General features: G+C 38.6%; 1 protein-coding gene across 1 annotated transcript in view; it reads left to right on the top strand.

Moving 5' to 3' along the window:
- Positions 1-8,717, top strand: part of GRXCR1 (glutaredoxin and cysteine rich domain containing 1) — a 315,239-nt gene extending 306,522 nt beyond the window's left edge. Inside the window, exon 4 of the mRNA XM_030313952.1 lies at positions 8,456-8,717. Within this exon, the coding sequence (XP_030169812.1) occupies positions 8,456-8,635 (180 nt within the window). The 3' untranslated portion in view covers positions 8,636-8,717. The remainder of the gene's footprint in view (positions 1-8,455) is intronic.
- The last annotated feature ends 6,214 nt before the right edge of the window (positions 8,718-14,931 follow it).

Here is a 14,931-nt window from a genome sequence, read left to right as displayed (position 1 = left end):
GCACCTTTCAAATACTCCCTGTTGTAGGGAAAGACGTTTTTAGGTGTTCCCACGTTCTTCCTCCCCACGATTCTTGACAATATTTTACATTGTTCTCTAATTTACTGTTTTCTAGTTTTTGCTAGGGTAGTAGGTGTGAAGATATATTGCCTTATTGTTTTAATTTACATTTTTCTGATTACCACTGAGTTTGAGTGTCCCATTGTATGCTTGTTAAATTTTAAATTTCTTGGGGCACCTGGGTGGTTCAGTCAGTTAAGCGTCTGACTTCAGCTCAGGTCATGATCTCCCAATTCATGAGTTCCAGCCCCATGTTGGGGTCCATATTGACAGCTCAGAGCCTGGAGCCTGCTTCAGATTCTGTCTCCCTCTCTCTGCCCCTCCCCCACCTTGCACTCTCTCTTTCTCTTTCTCTCTCTTTCTCAAATATAAATAAACATTAAAAACATTTTAAATTTCTTGTGTAAACTGTGTATTCTTATACCTTCCCTGTAAAAGTCTTGGAATTGTCTTTTTTTTTTCTTCCTTGGTTGAGTTTTGGAAGAATCTTCTACATTCTAAATATATGTTTTCTTTGTTTTAGTCATTGTCAATGTTTCCTTTCCTTTTTTCAGTTTCTTTCATGATGTCTGTCACCCAACAGAAATCCTCTGATATAATCAAATTGATCATGCTTCCTCATAACGAAGTAGTCTTTTATCTTAACGTTACATAGATATTATCCTGCATTCCCTTCTATTAACTTTATAATTTTTCATACCTAGGTCTTTACTTCATACAGAATGCACTTGCATTTTCTTATTTATGATGAGATAGCTTCCCCAAACCAGCTACTAAATAATCTACTATTTTTTTTTATTGCTCTGTTGTGCCAATTTTATATCATAATAAATCCCCATGTGTACTTGGGTCTTGGTTTGACTCTCTACTGAGTTCCTTTGCCAGTCTTATTGTAGCAATATCATCCTGTTTTTATTTCTGTGGCTTAACAGCATCTTTTAGAGTCATATAGGGTAAATCTCTCTCATTACTCTTTTTAAAGATTGATGATCGGCTTAGCTCTTCATGGACTTTTATTCTTTGAGTCTACAATCCCTTAATTCTGCAACTTGGTGAACACCATCATGCTATATAACATAACCTCTGTCTCTCAGCTCAAAGAATTTTGGAAAGAAGATTTTTTTCTCTTCATCAAATCTGTCTCCATTCTACAGATGGCATAAATAAGGTGCAGACATTTAAGACTATTCATGATGTTGAAAAGAATTGTATGGTACTGACTTCTGCTGTTGTAGGAGCTGTAAGGTGTTATAACTCTGTTGGGCTGCTTTTCCCATGTAACAAAACTGGTAGAGAAATTGTAGCCATCCAAAGAAAGCCCTAATTTGCCTGTGAGAGGAGCTAGGGCTTAAGGCACACTAGCCTAGGTAAAGATATTGACCCTCAAGAGAGGCAGTTGGAAGAGCCAGGAAAAGTGGATAAGGGATGCAAAATTCCAGTCTAAACCCATCCCATTCTTCAAGTTGACTTTTGGCAGTGGAGTAGGAGTTAAATATTCGTGAGGTTGGAAACATTGGAGTCTTTACTATGTAGCAAGTAACATTCTTGATGTTTTGTATGTATTAAGTCATTGAAACGTCACAACAACTCTGCAGGTCAGTTTCTATTATTACCCCCTTTTTACTAACCAGGAAATGGAGGCACAGAGATTAAATCACTTTCTGAAGACCTTACAGACAGTGTTTGATTCATGATTATAATCACCCTGACTTCAAAACCCATGGTCGTAAGCATGAATCTATGCTTCCATGACTCTCAAATTAAGTGGCATGTAGTTGTCTGGGAAATCTGACCATATGTGGTAGGACCCAAAGCTCAAGTGAGAAGTTGGCTGTGAGGTAGACAGAGTATGAGGTCCAGGGAACAGATTAGGCTTTAACACTGGACTCTGAAACTAGAGGGGAGGCCATCCTGAAAGATGGGTAAATTGGTGATAACTTTAGAGAGAAACCAGACAGATCTTGCCAAGTTCTAGTTTACTGTTAGTTCGTACTACATGGTAGATGATGACTATCCTGGTCCTCATAATTCAGGTCCCAGTTTTTAACAGTTATTCCAAATGATGGTGAAGAAAGAGAGGTAGCAGTTATGGTTGGGCCATCAGAAATGGAGTCAACAAATAATTTCAAATTTCCAAGTCGAAGCATCTTAGCATACAGCCAGCCCAAGTGAACATTGCTCTGGGAAGTCAAGTGGGCCTGATTCATTGATGAAAATTGTCAGTAGATTTAAACATGAGAATATGGCTAAAGCCAGCAGAAGCAAGTGAAATATAACAATAGCTAGTGTGGATACTTGGGTTCAGTGGAGCTAGGTGCACCTGGGAGGATTCTGTTCCTGAGACAGAATTTGCAGGGTATATAGTGTGAGCTCCTGATATATATAGTGTGAGCTCCTAATATATAGTGTGAGCTAATATAGTGTGAGCTCCATGTGGACACAAGATCCTTGTCTCTTTTGTTCTATTCTGTACCTTTAGTGCCTAGAACAGGGATTGGCAAATAACAGACAATAAATATTTGTTAAGTGAAAAGATGAATGAATCCTCTTTCATCCAAGGTTCCTTTTTTGAAAAGGCAGAGCAGTGAGCTGATGAAAAGGAAGAGAAAAATAATTATTTTGTGTAGGATAATGCTTGAGTGAAAGGATGAAATGAAAACACCATTTTAGTAATATTTATTTATTTATTTATTTATTTATTTATATTAATAAACAAGCTGGAGATTAGAAGCAAAGAAGTGTCTACGATTCCCCTAAAACAATAACCATGATGGATAGCTGATCCTGCTGGTGTTCACACAGAGGAAGCCCGGGGAGCCTTGAGATGTATTAGCAAACACCTGGTTATGGCAGATACTGAATTAAAGATTGCAGATGGTAGAGAAGCTCCAAGTAAGCTCTTGCCTTGCTATTTTTTTTTAAAGTTATGAACAAACATTCTTGTCATTTCTAATGAGATTGCCAACATATGCCCATTTCGTGTCCTTTTTTTCTTGTAAAATCTGACTCTCCCCTGAGGGCTGGTGATTACTTATTCATTGTTCGCGAAGAACACAAGGTTTTCAGCTACACACGGAGGATGCTAGAATGGCACAGCCTATTTTTGCAGGACGTTGATGCTATCAGACACTGTCTTAACCCTCCCTGGAGAAGCACAGTTCTGGATGGTGACCCTCCCAGTGCGGGCGGGGGGTTGGTGCGGTGGCCACGGCATATTCATAGAAGCATCAGAGACCACTGACTCACCTGGGAAATCAGGCCATGTACTCTGCCTGCCTCTCTCTGAAATCTGAACATCTTTTTAAGTAGGTTTATGGCAGTCCAGCACACTGGGTTCAAAAATCAGACTCCTATATTTAGGCTAATGAATTTAAGATTATAAGCCACAACTTTCCTCTGTGTCGACAGTTAGTTCAGGGGCTTCTTTCTCAAGGCTGCAAATTACGGATGCTGGGAACTCTGATCATCAGCAAAGATTGTGTTTATTAGCAGCTTGATCAGACAGAGGTGTTTAGCAGGCACTTAAGCATTTTCTGAATTAAATTGTTGAATGTAGTTTAAAACAAAATACATAGACAGAGGTGAATCATCCAGAGATGATTATATGCAAAGTGTGCCCTCTTTGACAATTTGTTATATGGATAGATTTGCTTCATAGACAATCTGGATGACGAGATTTATGGTTACAGAAAATCAGGTAAATTACTTCCTCTTTAGTGGAATACTTAAGAGACTTTCAAGTTCTACTAGAACAGGAATAGGTAAATCTGAGGTTAAAAATAATAAGTGCATCCATTTCCTAATCTACAGGAAGATAGTGAAAGCCCTTGATATTAGCATCCTCCTTCTATTTTAGATAATAGGAAAATCTCTTTATATTTCTGAATTTGAGTTTGTGCTACAAAGGAAATCCATTTGACAATCATTCATGAGCTCTACCCTTTCATCCTCATCCTGTCGATCCTTTGTGAGAGACTCTGGAGTTCTTGTGTGTTTTAATTCCGATGACCACAGTATGGCGTGGACCCATTCAAAGCTAAGGGAAGGGCTGAGGGCTACTATGAAGTGAACAGGGATGTGTCTGGCCTCACTGCTTTATCCCCAGTGCCTTCCACAGTGCCTGGCAAGTAGACATTCAATATTTGTGGAATGAATGAATAAATGTCTCACCCTCTGAGACAGTGTCTCACCCTCTGAGTCTTTTTTTAAAGTCTCTCGCCAAGTGTATGAGAACAGAAAGAGGTAAAAAGAGAGGATGATTTCTCACTCCTTTTTTTTTTTCTTGAATTCCACCCCAAAGGGACGTGCTTCCACCCAAACCACTATTCGAAGGAGGGCCATTCTGTGAACTCAGTGCTCTGTGTGCTGTTCTCACCCAGGGCTGCATGGTTTCTCACTTTGCTGGGCAACTGGGCACTAAAGAGCTAGTTGCTTGAAATTCGGTGTTTCTGCAGTGGACTTCTTCATTGAAAGTGGAAGTCTGTTTTGTTGCTTTTAATAATGACTGTTGTTAACCTCAGTTCTTCCTTCCTCCTTCCTAGAACGTTGTCCATGTTTGGGGCAATTTTCTAGCCCCTTTAACACCTGTACTGGGGGCACAACCATCTACTTACCTGCATCTGATACATTTAATACAAGCCAGTTTTTTCTCGTTGTTGGAACTCTTTAAATTGGAACCGCAGACTAACAAAACTGTAACATTATAACAAAAGTGCTCTCTGAAGGAGATAGCTAGGGATGACTGAATTATTTATTTTTATTAGAAGAACCAATGGAGTAGATTGTACTGGATGGTGTATCGGGAATGAGATACCTGGAGGCTAATGGAACAGTGAGAGCTCAAGACCCGCTCAGAGCCACCCCCACTTATGCCTCGGTCACAGCATTTATCATTCAACTCTTTTATGTTTGAGGATCCCATGTAATATGTTATTTGAGACTATTATGGATGTAAATAAAGGTGAAAAACTACTACTAAAGAGAAAGGACCATGAGATTTGCTCTTTTGTTAAAAGTTTTTATTTGAATTCCAGTTAGCATACAGTGTAGTATAAGTTTCATGTGTACAATATAGTGATTCAACACTTCCATAACAACAGCCGGTGCTCCTCACAAGGAGTGCTCTCCTTAATCCCCATCACCTGTTTAAGCCTTCCCCTCACCCACCTCCCCTCTAGTAATCATCAGTTTGTTCTCTACTATTAAGAGTCTGTTTCTTGGTTTGCCTCCCTCTTCTTTTTTTTCCCCTTTGCTCAATTGTTTTATTTCTTAAATTCCACATATGAGTGAAATCATGTGGCATTTTTCATTCTCTGACTGACTTATTTTGCTTAGCCTAATACCCTCTAGCTCCATCCATGTCATTGCAAATGACAAGATTTCATTCTTTTTGATGGCTGAGTAATAGTCCACTGTACGTATATTTACCACATCTTTATCCATTCATCAGTTGAAGGACACTTGGGCTGTTTCTATAGTTTGGTTATTGTAGATAATGCTGCTATAAACACTGGGGTGTCTGTATCGCTTTGAATTAGTATTTTTCTTTTCTTTGGGTAAATATCTAGTAGGTGGGAATGCAAACTGGTGCAGCCACTTTGGAAAACAGTCTGGAGGTTCCTCAAAAACTTAAAAATAGAACTACCCTATGATCCCGCAATTGCACTGCTAGGTACTCACCCAAAGAGATTTGCTCTTGAAGAAAGTTCTTCAAGTTCCAATTTTCTAATTCCCCTGTGACCTAAACATTTCTTATAGTCATTAAGAGTTTTTGTTTCTTCGTTTGTGAAATCAGGCACGTGTGAGAGTTGGGTATAGATGCTATATAATATGTATGCCATTCTTTTCCTCTCCTCAGTTTATGGCTGAAGCAGCTAATTTTTACTGAGAATGGAAATGCCTTCAGAATCTTTCCAACCCTATGCTCCAAGACATCAGCTGCTTTCCCAAGACAACTGAGCATTTCATACCTTCCCTGTCAGCAACTTCTCTATGAGGGATGCCATACTAAATATGAACTGCCCACTTACATCTAATTCTCAGATAAATGAGAAATAATTTTTAGTTTTTGTATGTCTCATGCAATGTTGGGGATATACCTATACGAAAATTTGTAGTTGCTCTGAAATTCAAATTAACCAGGCATCTTGTATTTTTAATTGCAAAATTTGATGATACTATTCTACTTGAAACCCAGATCTAGTTATAATCTAGCACTAATGGGTGAAATCCCAGAGTCAGGGGCCCTAAAGGTCCTTTCTCCAGGACCTAGGCCAGCCCAATATCTGTTCTGATCAGTAGGTCATTGTATGTGTGTGTGTGTGTGTGCGTGTGTGTGTGTGTGTGTGTGTGTGTATATAATTTTTTTGAGAAAGAGAAAGAGCACCTGTGTACATAAATGGGAGGGAGGGGCAGAGAGAGAAGGAGAGAGAGAATCTTAAGCAGGCTTTATACCCAGCACAGAGCCTGACACGGGGCTTGATCTCACAACCATGAGGGTATGACCTGAGCTGAAATCAAGAGTTGGATGCTTAACTGACTGAACCACCCAGGTGACCCACAAGTCATTATGTATTTTTAATATAAACTTCTGGCACAGCTCTCGTGAATGTCAAGAATCTATCTATTTTATCATAGTTTTTAAATTTGATAAGAACACCATTATTTACTAATTATATTATAATTTGCTTTTATTACATTTTTTTCCTTATAATTTGCTTTTAAACTACACTCTTTTTCCATCACTGGGTTTGGTTTTATTCAATTTATTTTCTAAAGACATTTTAATATTATGTAAAATTGTAAATTCACTATACCATGTTTTGGTCAATACTTGCACAAAGAAATGACAAAAACCCGCCTACAAAGTAACTAATTGCTACACACACTCAATCTAACTTTTTGGAAGAGTTTTGAACCTGTAGTCTTGATAAAGTTCCCTCTTTGTGTCATCCGGTTTGCCAACTACTACTTTCTATCAAGTAATTCTGTGCCGCTAAAAATGAGGTATTATGTGGATTTTGCCATCTTGACATAATAGCTAAGTCAAACTATAATTGCAGGTGAACTTTGCTATATACAAAAAGTGCATATCTGAAAAGTGGGGACATAAATTTTGAAGCAATCATGTCCTTAATGTTTATTTCCCGAAGCACATTCCATAAAGTACTAATTGTGAGAGAATTATGGTTGTTTCCTGAGAAAAGAGTTATCATAGCTGTAAGTGCTGGGGAAACGGTGGGTTAAACCCAGTTAATCAGGTTCCTTTTCATTTGGCTGCTTTGGAGACTTTAGTACGTGCAGTTGTGAATCTCCAGCGAACAGCCATATGTCTGTGTATATAAACCACGTTTGAGTGTGTTTCTGCCTGTGTGTGTGTGTGTGTGTATTGATTCACATTTCCCAGTTTTATTTTAGCAATTATTCTCTTCCCAAAGCCAAGCTTTCAAATATTGCTGCAAACTCCTATTTTGCAAGTCAGAAGCTTGGTATTAATTCACTTTTCACCTCGTCTTCATTCTGTAATGGCTCCTAATCTCCCCACTGCTGATGGATACCACTAGTGAACTCTGGCAAAGGATATGTGCTCAAAGAGGGAAATAGAAATGTGTGTGAATAATTTTCAAAATATTATCCTTAATACAATGCATGGTTACTTTCATTTTAGTAGGAGAGTATTTTATCTTTACTTGAGGTAGAAAGGCAGATAGCCATTGTGGGGCATTTTATGGACTTGGATAAATACCTTAAGATTTCTATGCCTATTTCCTTAAATATAAAATAAGGATAAAGATGCCTGAATATCTGCTTTACAGTCGAAGGTGTCTGTATGTGTAAAGGATGGCATGAGGGACGATTCTATACAATAATGCATTTGAAAGTGCTTTTAAAAAAACAAAGCATTATTCAAATGTGCAATGTAACGATAAATCTTCAGTTGATAGTGGCTGTTTCACACTCAGCTTTTAGTGTTTTGATTTTCCAGACTCACTATTAGTGATACTGTTCTATAAACAAAGGTATTAAACTGTTAAGAGGTACTCAAGGGAAAGTTACAGTACTTCCCTCTAATGAAAATAACCATTTCCTGAATTGTTTGGTTTGTAAACAAACCAAATGTTTTCGTGTGATAGATCTCCTGAGATCTGGACCCTTTAACCTAAAATGTACCAGTCTTCACAAAACAAGGTTATGCTATTGGTGGCCATCAACGGGGTATTAAAGAAAACTTCAGCTAGCTTTCCCCCTGCGTCTCTGCATACGTGGTAGGTGATTTCAAGTCCACAGCCAGCATTGTTTTACGACCATCCACAATGCAGGCAGACAGGAAGGCAGGTTGAGTTGTTCATGCTAACGCCTTTTCTGTCCTCTCTTGTCCCCCTGCCGCCCTCTACAGAGAGTGCAGCATCCACAGGAGTGTCCCTCCTGTGGAGGCTTTGGCTTTCTTCCGTGCTCCGTGTGCCATGGGAGCAAGATGTCAGTGTTTCGAAACTGCTTTACAGACTCTTTCAAAGCTTTGAAGTGCACTGCTTGCAACGAGAACGGCCTTCAACGCTGTAAGAGCTGTGCTGGTTAGCCGGCGATCGCACCCAGGGAGAGCCTCGTTTTATTAACTAAAGTCAATCATATGGTTTATACGTGTTTTTATTTTTAACTGTCATGTTTATGAGTTAATCAATAAACTTTGTTTAGTATAATTGCCTTTGTTTTCAATTTTTGCTGTGGCCATTTTCATTGACTCATGAAATAAACGTTTGTTTAACAACGATTTGCCATGCCCTTTGCTAGACCCCGGCTTCTCATTGAAATTAGTGGAGTACCCAGTACCCTTTCAGGATATCCAAACTCTGATTTGTTAAATGTGTTTGAGTTTCTTTCTTTTTTTTTTTTTCAACGTTTATTTATTTTTGGGACAGAGAGAGACAGAGCATGAACGGGGGAGGGCCACAGAGAGAGGGAGACACAGAATCGGAAACAGGCTCCAGGCTCCGAGCCATCAGCCCAGAGCCCGACGCGGGGCTCGAACTCACGGACCGCGAGATCGTGACCTGGCTGAAGTCGGACGCCCAACCGACTGCGCCACCCAGGCGCCCCATGTTAAATGTGTTTGAGTTTCTAAAGAAAAGACTCACTGTATGTAATAGTGCCAATTGCAATGTCACCCTTTTGTCTAGAAGGAGTTACTCCAATTCCCTAGATGCATAACTCATTTCTGTGTGTCTCAGCTACAGAGAAGAAAAGAGCTCTGGACAGTGGAAAAAAATATGGTCATATTTATATTTAGAATTTTTTTAAAGCTGTAAAATAGTCTTAAAGATGATAACATTTGTCACTAATGTTATCATCTTTAAGACTATTTTACAGCTTTAAAAAATTAGTGACAAATCACTATTGTTATCAGGTGGATTTCTTGGTGATGATGTAAAAGTTGCCAGAAGACTTATCTGGATTCAGTTTTGTAACATTTGCTTTGTGCTATTGTCACTGAAAACCCTTTAAAAAGGTGCTATTGTCAGGGGTCCCTGGGTGGCTCAACTGGTTAAGCATCTGACTTTGGCTCAGGTCACGATCTTGTGGTTCGTGAGTTTGAGCCCTATGTTAGGCTCTTTCTTTGCTGACAGCTCAGAGCCTAGAACCTGCTTTGGATTCTGTATCTCCCTCCCTCTCTGCTCCTCCTCCATGCACACTCTGTCTCTCTCAAAAATAAGTAAACATTAAAAATTTTTAAAAAATAATAAAAAACAAAAAGCTGCGACTGTTTGAACACATAGGCAATGTTGGTAAAGTGGACAAAAAGAAATTATGTTATAATTATTGGACACACCAGTACATGTGTCTGTATTCTGACGGATTCTCTTATGATTGACCTTAATAAACCACCTTCTCAATATTTGTGAAAAGGTAATCAAAACATTTTACACCTCAGTATTGTAAAAAGATACAAATTTTTACTGAGTACTTACTAATCAGTGAGGCACAGTATAGGGTATGGTTTTGGTTTCATGCAGTGTATACTCTAAGAAGGAAGGAAGTATTAAACAAATAACTGTAAACAGGATGAGTCTTAGACCACAAATGATCTAGTGTACTATGGGAATTATAGCAGATGGACCAACTTAGGTGAGTTAGAAATGGAAAGAAACGACTTTGTTGAGCAACTGATGTTTAAACACATGCATAAAGGGTAATCAGAAATAAGTTAGCCAAAGAGCAAGGGGGATTGTGCTTCAAGTAAAGGAATAGCATATGTGGAGTCCCAGAGGTCAGAAAAAAGTTGTGTGTTTGAGGAATTGTAAGAAATCCAATATGGGGAATTATAATTGGTAACAGTGGAACAGTTTATAGCAGATGAAGCCTCCTACTAATAACACATTTATTTGGAATGAAATAATGAAAAATAAACAACTGTTGAAGGCATTGGAAAATAACAAAAACCAGAAAGGAACTGGAAAGAATTCAATCGCTGGAAGAAGGGAAACAAACAAAATGAACCTACATTTATCCAGCTTATCCTCTGAGAACACTTTCCAGTTTGCACAGGATACAGCTCATAAAGAAAGTGCAAACTTACTGGATTAAAGAAATAAATGTTGACATTTGGGCCTCCAGGATGCCTGGAATTGCGTAGAAACTTCTAAGAAATGAGAGGACCAAGGAGAGGGGCGCCCCCAAATCTGTTCTTTAATTCCACTTAATTCCTTGCCAGATTCCCAACCTACCTACGCAGAGTAATATACTGGGACCAGTTGCAATGTACGGGGGTTTTCCCCACACCACCAAGCAATTCTCTGACACCAGCTGGGCATCCTATAGTTCAACTCAATTCTGACACTGTCTAATCGGGAGAAAGTGTCAGATCCCACAGGTTAAAGGCTCAGTCCCACAGGACAGCCTTCCCATTACCACTTCAGATGTCTGCCAAAAAATCGAGGTTGTCACCAGCACTTCTAACCAAGCAGCTAGAGATATGAGGTTCCAATGACCCCCAGCCTGGGATTGATTAGAGAACCCAAAGAGACATCTTATGTGCTAGATGACCAGTTTATTATAAAAGGCTATAACTCAGAAAAAGCCAGATGGAAGAGAAGCATAGGGCAAAGAGTGGGGCAAGGAACTTCCGCGCCCTCTCCGAACACTTTGAGCACATCACTCTCCCAGCATCCCCACGTGTTCACCAACTCGGAAGTTCTCTTAAATTCTAAGGGTTTTAGCTCTGTGACAGAAAAGGGCACAAAGACCAACTGTGTATTTATCATAAATCACGATATCCCCCAGAAAAAAGAAGTAGCTGAGAGGCCAGAGAGTTGTGCAGAGATTTCAACAGCTGCTCAGGTTGCAAAGTCAGAGTTTGGAGTTCAAGTGATCCACACAATGGACGTTTCCTTGAAATCCCAGAAGGGCCCCATATTTAGAGAAAAGCCAAGGATTGAGGGCTATATTGTAGAGCTAAGGGAAAAAACAAAACACACTTGCCTTTAGAACGCCAAAAACAAAACTTTCATGATATCATGGTATCTTTGGCTGCTTGCTAGAGCAAAACCTAACACTTGAACTAAGAATAGAAAGGAACTCATTGAATATGAAAATCGATAACTAACATTATACTTAATGGTAAAAATATTAGTTTCCCCCTGAAATCAAGAAGAGTACATTAATGTTCACTTTTATCACTCCTATTCAATATTATGATGAAGGTCCTGTCCAGTGAAACCAGCAAGAAAAAAAAAGTCATAAAGATTGGGAAAAAATAGAGCTCATTCTTTGTAAACCACATGACTAGCATGTAGAAAACCCAAAGAAATCTACGAACTACTGAACTTCAGAGTGAAGTTGAAATTATTGGATTTGAGGTCCTTTTATAAAAGTTAAAAATGCAGCACGCAAATCACAAACAATTTGAATATAAATTAAAACAATACAGTTTATAATATTGTCAGCAACCTTTAAGTATATGGAATACATTTTACAAAATACATGTAAGACCTCTACATTTAAAACTAGAATGTAAATTTTGCTGAGAAAGTATAGAACCCAAATACATGAGGAAATAAGCCACATTTTGGATTGGAAGATGACATTTTAAAGATATTTATAGTTTCAATGTCTCAATGCAATAATCTCAATTAAAATCCATCAGACTTTCTGTAGAATTTGACCAGCAATTTTAAATTTATATTAAAGATGCAAACAATCTACAGTATTCATGAACATTTTTAATAAGTAGAGTAAAATCAACAAGTAGACAAGTGGAATAAAGAATAGAGAAATAGACCCACGCAATGAGGTCAGGTGATTTTCAAGAAAGATGCCAATTCAAGGCAGTGGGGAATGGAGAGTCTTTTTTGACAAATAATCCGGAACTACTAGATTCACATCTGGAAGAAAAATGACATCGAAAACTGCTACCAATGCCACCATTCCTGCCTCAGGCATATAGTAGTAGCTAGAGGCCAAGGATTCTGCTAAATATCTTACAAAACACAAGACAACCCCACCCCTCAAGTGGGTCCAGTCGGAAATGTCAATAGTGTCCAGAGAGGCAAACTTTGCTGTAAATGTTAATGCTAGAGGTGCCTGGGTGGCTCAGCTGGTGAAGCGTCTGACTTCGGCTCAGGTCATGATCTCACAGTTCATGAGTTTGAGCCCCACGTCGGGCTCTGTGCTGACAGCTCGGAGCCTGGAACCTGCTTTGGATTCTGTATCTCCCTGTCTCTCTCTGCCCCTCCCCCACTCGCATTCTGTCTCTGTCTCCCTCAAAAATAAATTATCATTAAAAATAAATAAATAAATAACTAGATAGGTAGATAAATAGATAAATAATGTTAATGCTAAGCCAGGAGACTATCCTTACAATCCTGGGGTAGTAAAGATGTTTTGCATAAGTCACAAAGCACCTAACTATAGAAAATGATAAATTGGACTTAATTAAAATCTCCTCACTAAAAAAAATATGAAGAGGGAAGCCACAACTGGGAGAAAATGTTTACAGTACAAATGCCTGTTAAAGGACTTATAACTAGTATATATAAATAACTGAAAAAAAAACACTAATAAAGCAGTGGACACTTCACACAAAAGAAGACATATGAATGGTCAAAAACAAGGGGAAATATACATATTAATCATCAGGGGAATGTGAATCAAAACCACAGTGTGCCCTTACTATCATATTTACTATCATATTTTCTATCATATTATCATAAATACTATCATAATACTATCATATTATCATAAATACTATCATATTTAGAATAGCTAACATTTAATTTTATTTATTATTATTTTATTTTAGAGAGAGAGAGTGCATGGGCAGGGGAGAGGAACAGAGGGAAAGACAGAATTCCAAGCAGGTTCCATGCTCAGTGCAGAGCCCAATGCAGGGCTCCGTCCCACGACCCTGAGATCATGATCTGAACCAATATCAGGAGTCGGATGCTCGGGATGCCTAGGTGGCTCAGTTGGTTGAGCTTCTGACTTTGGCTCAGGTCGTGATCTTAGGGTTTGTGAGTTCTGTGAGTTCGAGTTTGAGCCCCGCATTGGGCTGGCGGCTGTCAGCACAGAACCTGCATCAAACCCTCTGTTCCCCTCTCTTTCTGCCCCTCTCCTGCTCTCTCTCTCTCAAAAATAAATAAACGTTAACAAAAAGGAGTCAGATGGTACACCAACTGAGCCACCCAGGCGCCCCAGATAGCTAACATTGTAAAAGATGGAAGATGTAACATGTGGGTGTAGATATGGAATGACTGGATCTCTTATCCATTGCTAATGAGAATGTTAAATGGTGCAACCAGTTAGGAAAACTGTTTGATGGTTTCTAATAAACGTAAACATACGCAATTGCATGCCCAACAATTTTACTCCTAGTTATTTATTCAAGAGAAATAAAAAGCCCTATGTCCACATTGTGTAAGAGTTTCATGGAATCTATATTCATAACAGGCAATAAGCAAAATGCCCACTGACAGGAGAATTGATAAGAAAATTATGGTATTTTAAAATGGTATATTAATATGATATATTATTACTAGGCACACTACCTGGTGATAAAAAGGAACAGGCTATTGATTCTAGCAATAACATGGATCAATCTCAAAAACATTACGTGAATAAACTAAGCAAGACATGAAGCATATATACGATGTGACTCCACTTATATGAAGCTACAGATTAAGCCAAAATCAATCTATAGAACAATTGCCTCACAGCGGGGAGGGGGCAAAAAGAGGAAATTAAATATGACCAGAGCTAAGACAGTGGTACAAATTACAGTTGTTGAAAGTAGGCTTCTCTTCTGTCAAGAAAGGGGGGAAGAGCTTCTCCCATGAGTGAGCAGATTCTTAACATAGTTCCAACATATTTCTGAGGTTTGATTAACTAATAGGGCCTATCCGGAAATTTCCTAACTACTCAGGCACTGGCTATGTATTGGCAAATCTAGTCATACTCCCAATATCCTCCTTGTCTGGGGTGTAACCAGGATGGAGAATTAGAATAGTACAGTGGATTCTAATTTTCAGGCCCTATCTCGGATTATGAGCTTGAAGGACAAAAGCTCTCTCTCAGTTGCATTCAGAAGGAATTTGTTTTTGTTTCTTTTATTCTTTTTGCCATGCATTGGCATGGAATTAAAGTGTTATGTTTTCTGCTGATTATTTGTGGGCCTCTAAAGAAGAACATTATGGAAAAGTAATGAAATTAAACAAAACAATACAAAAACCTCAGACATCTCATAGAGTTGCAGAAGTTAATGAGACTAATAGGCTCATAAACAGGCTTATTTAAAAATAAACTTACGTTAACTTTCTGGAAGAACTTGATTTAGAAGTTTCATGTCTGTTTCAATTTTATAAAATGCAAGTAGGATATAATTAT

This window comes from Lynx canadensis, chromosome B1 (genome assembly GCF_007474595.2).
Source record: "Lynx canadensis isolate LIC74 chromosome B1, mLynCan4.pri.v2, whole genome shotgun sequence".
NCBI classification, from domain to species: Eukaryota; Metazoa; Chordata; class Mammalia; order Carnivora; family Felidae; genus Lynx; species Lynx canadensis.
The sequence above is the reverse complement of the archived record's forward strand: the minus strand, read 5'-3'. Positions and strand labels throughout refer to the sequence as shown.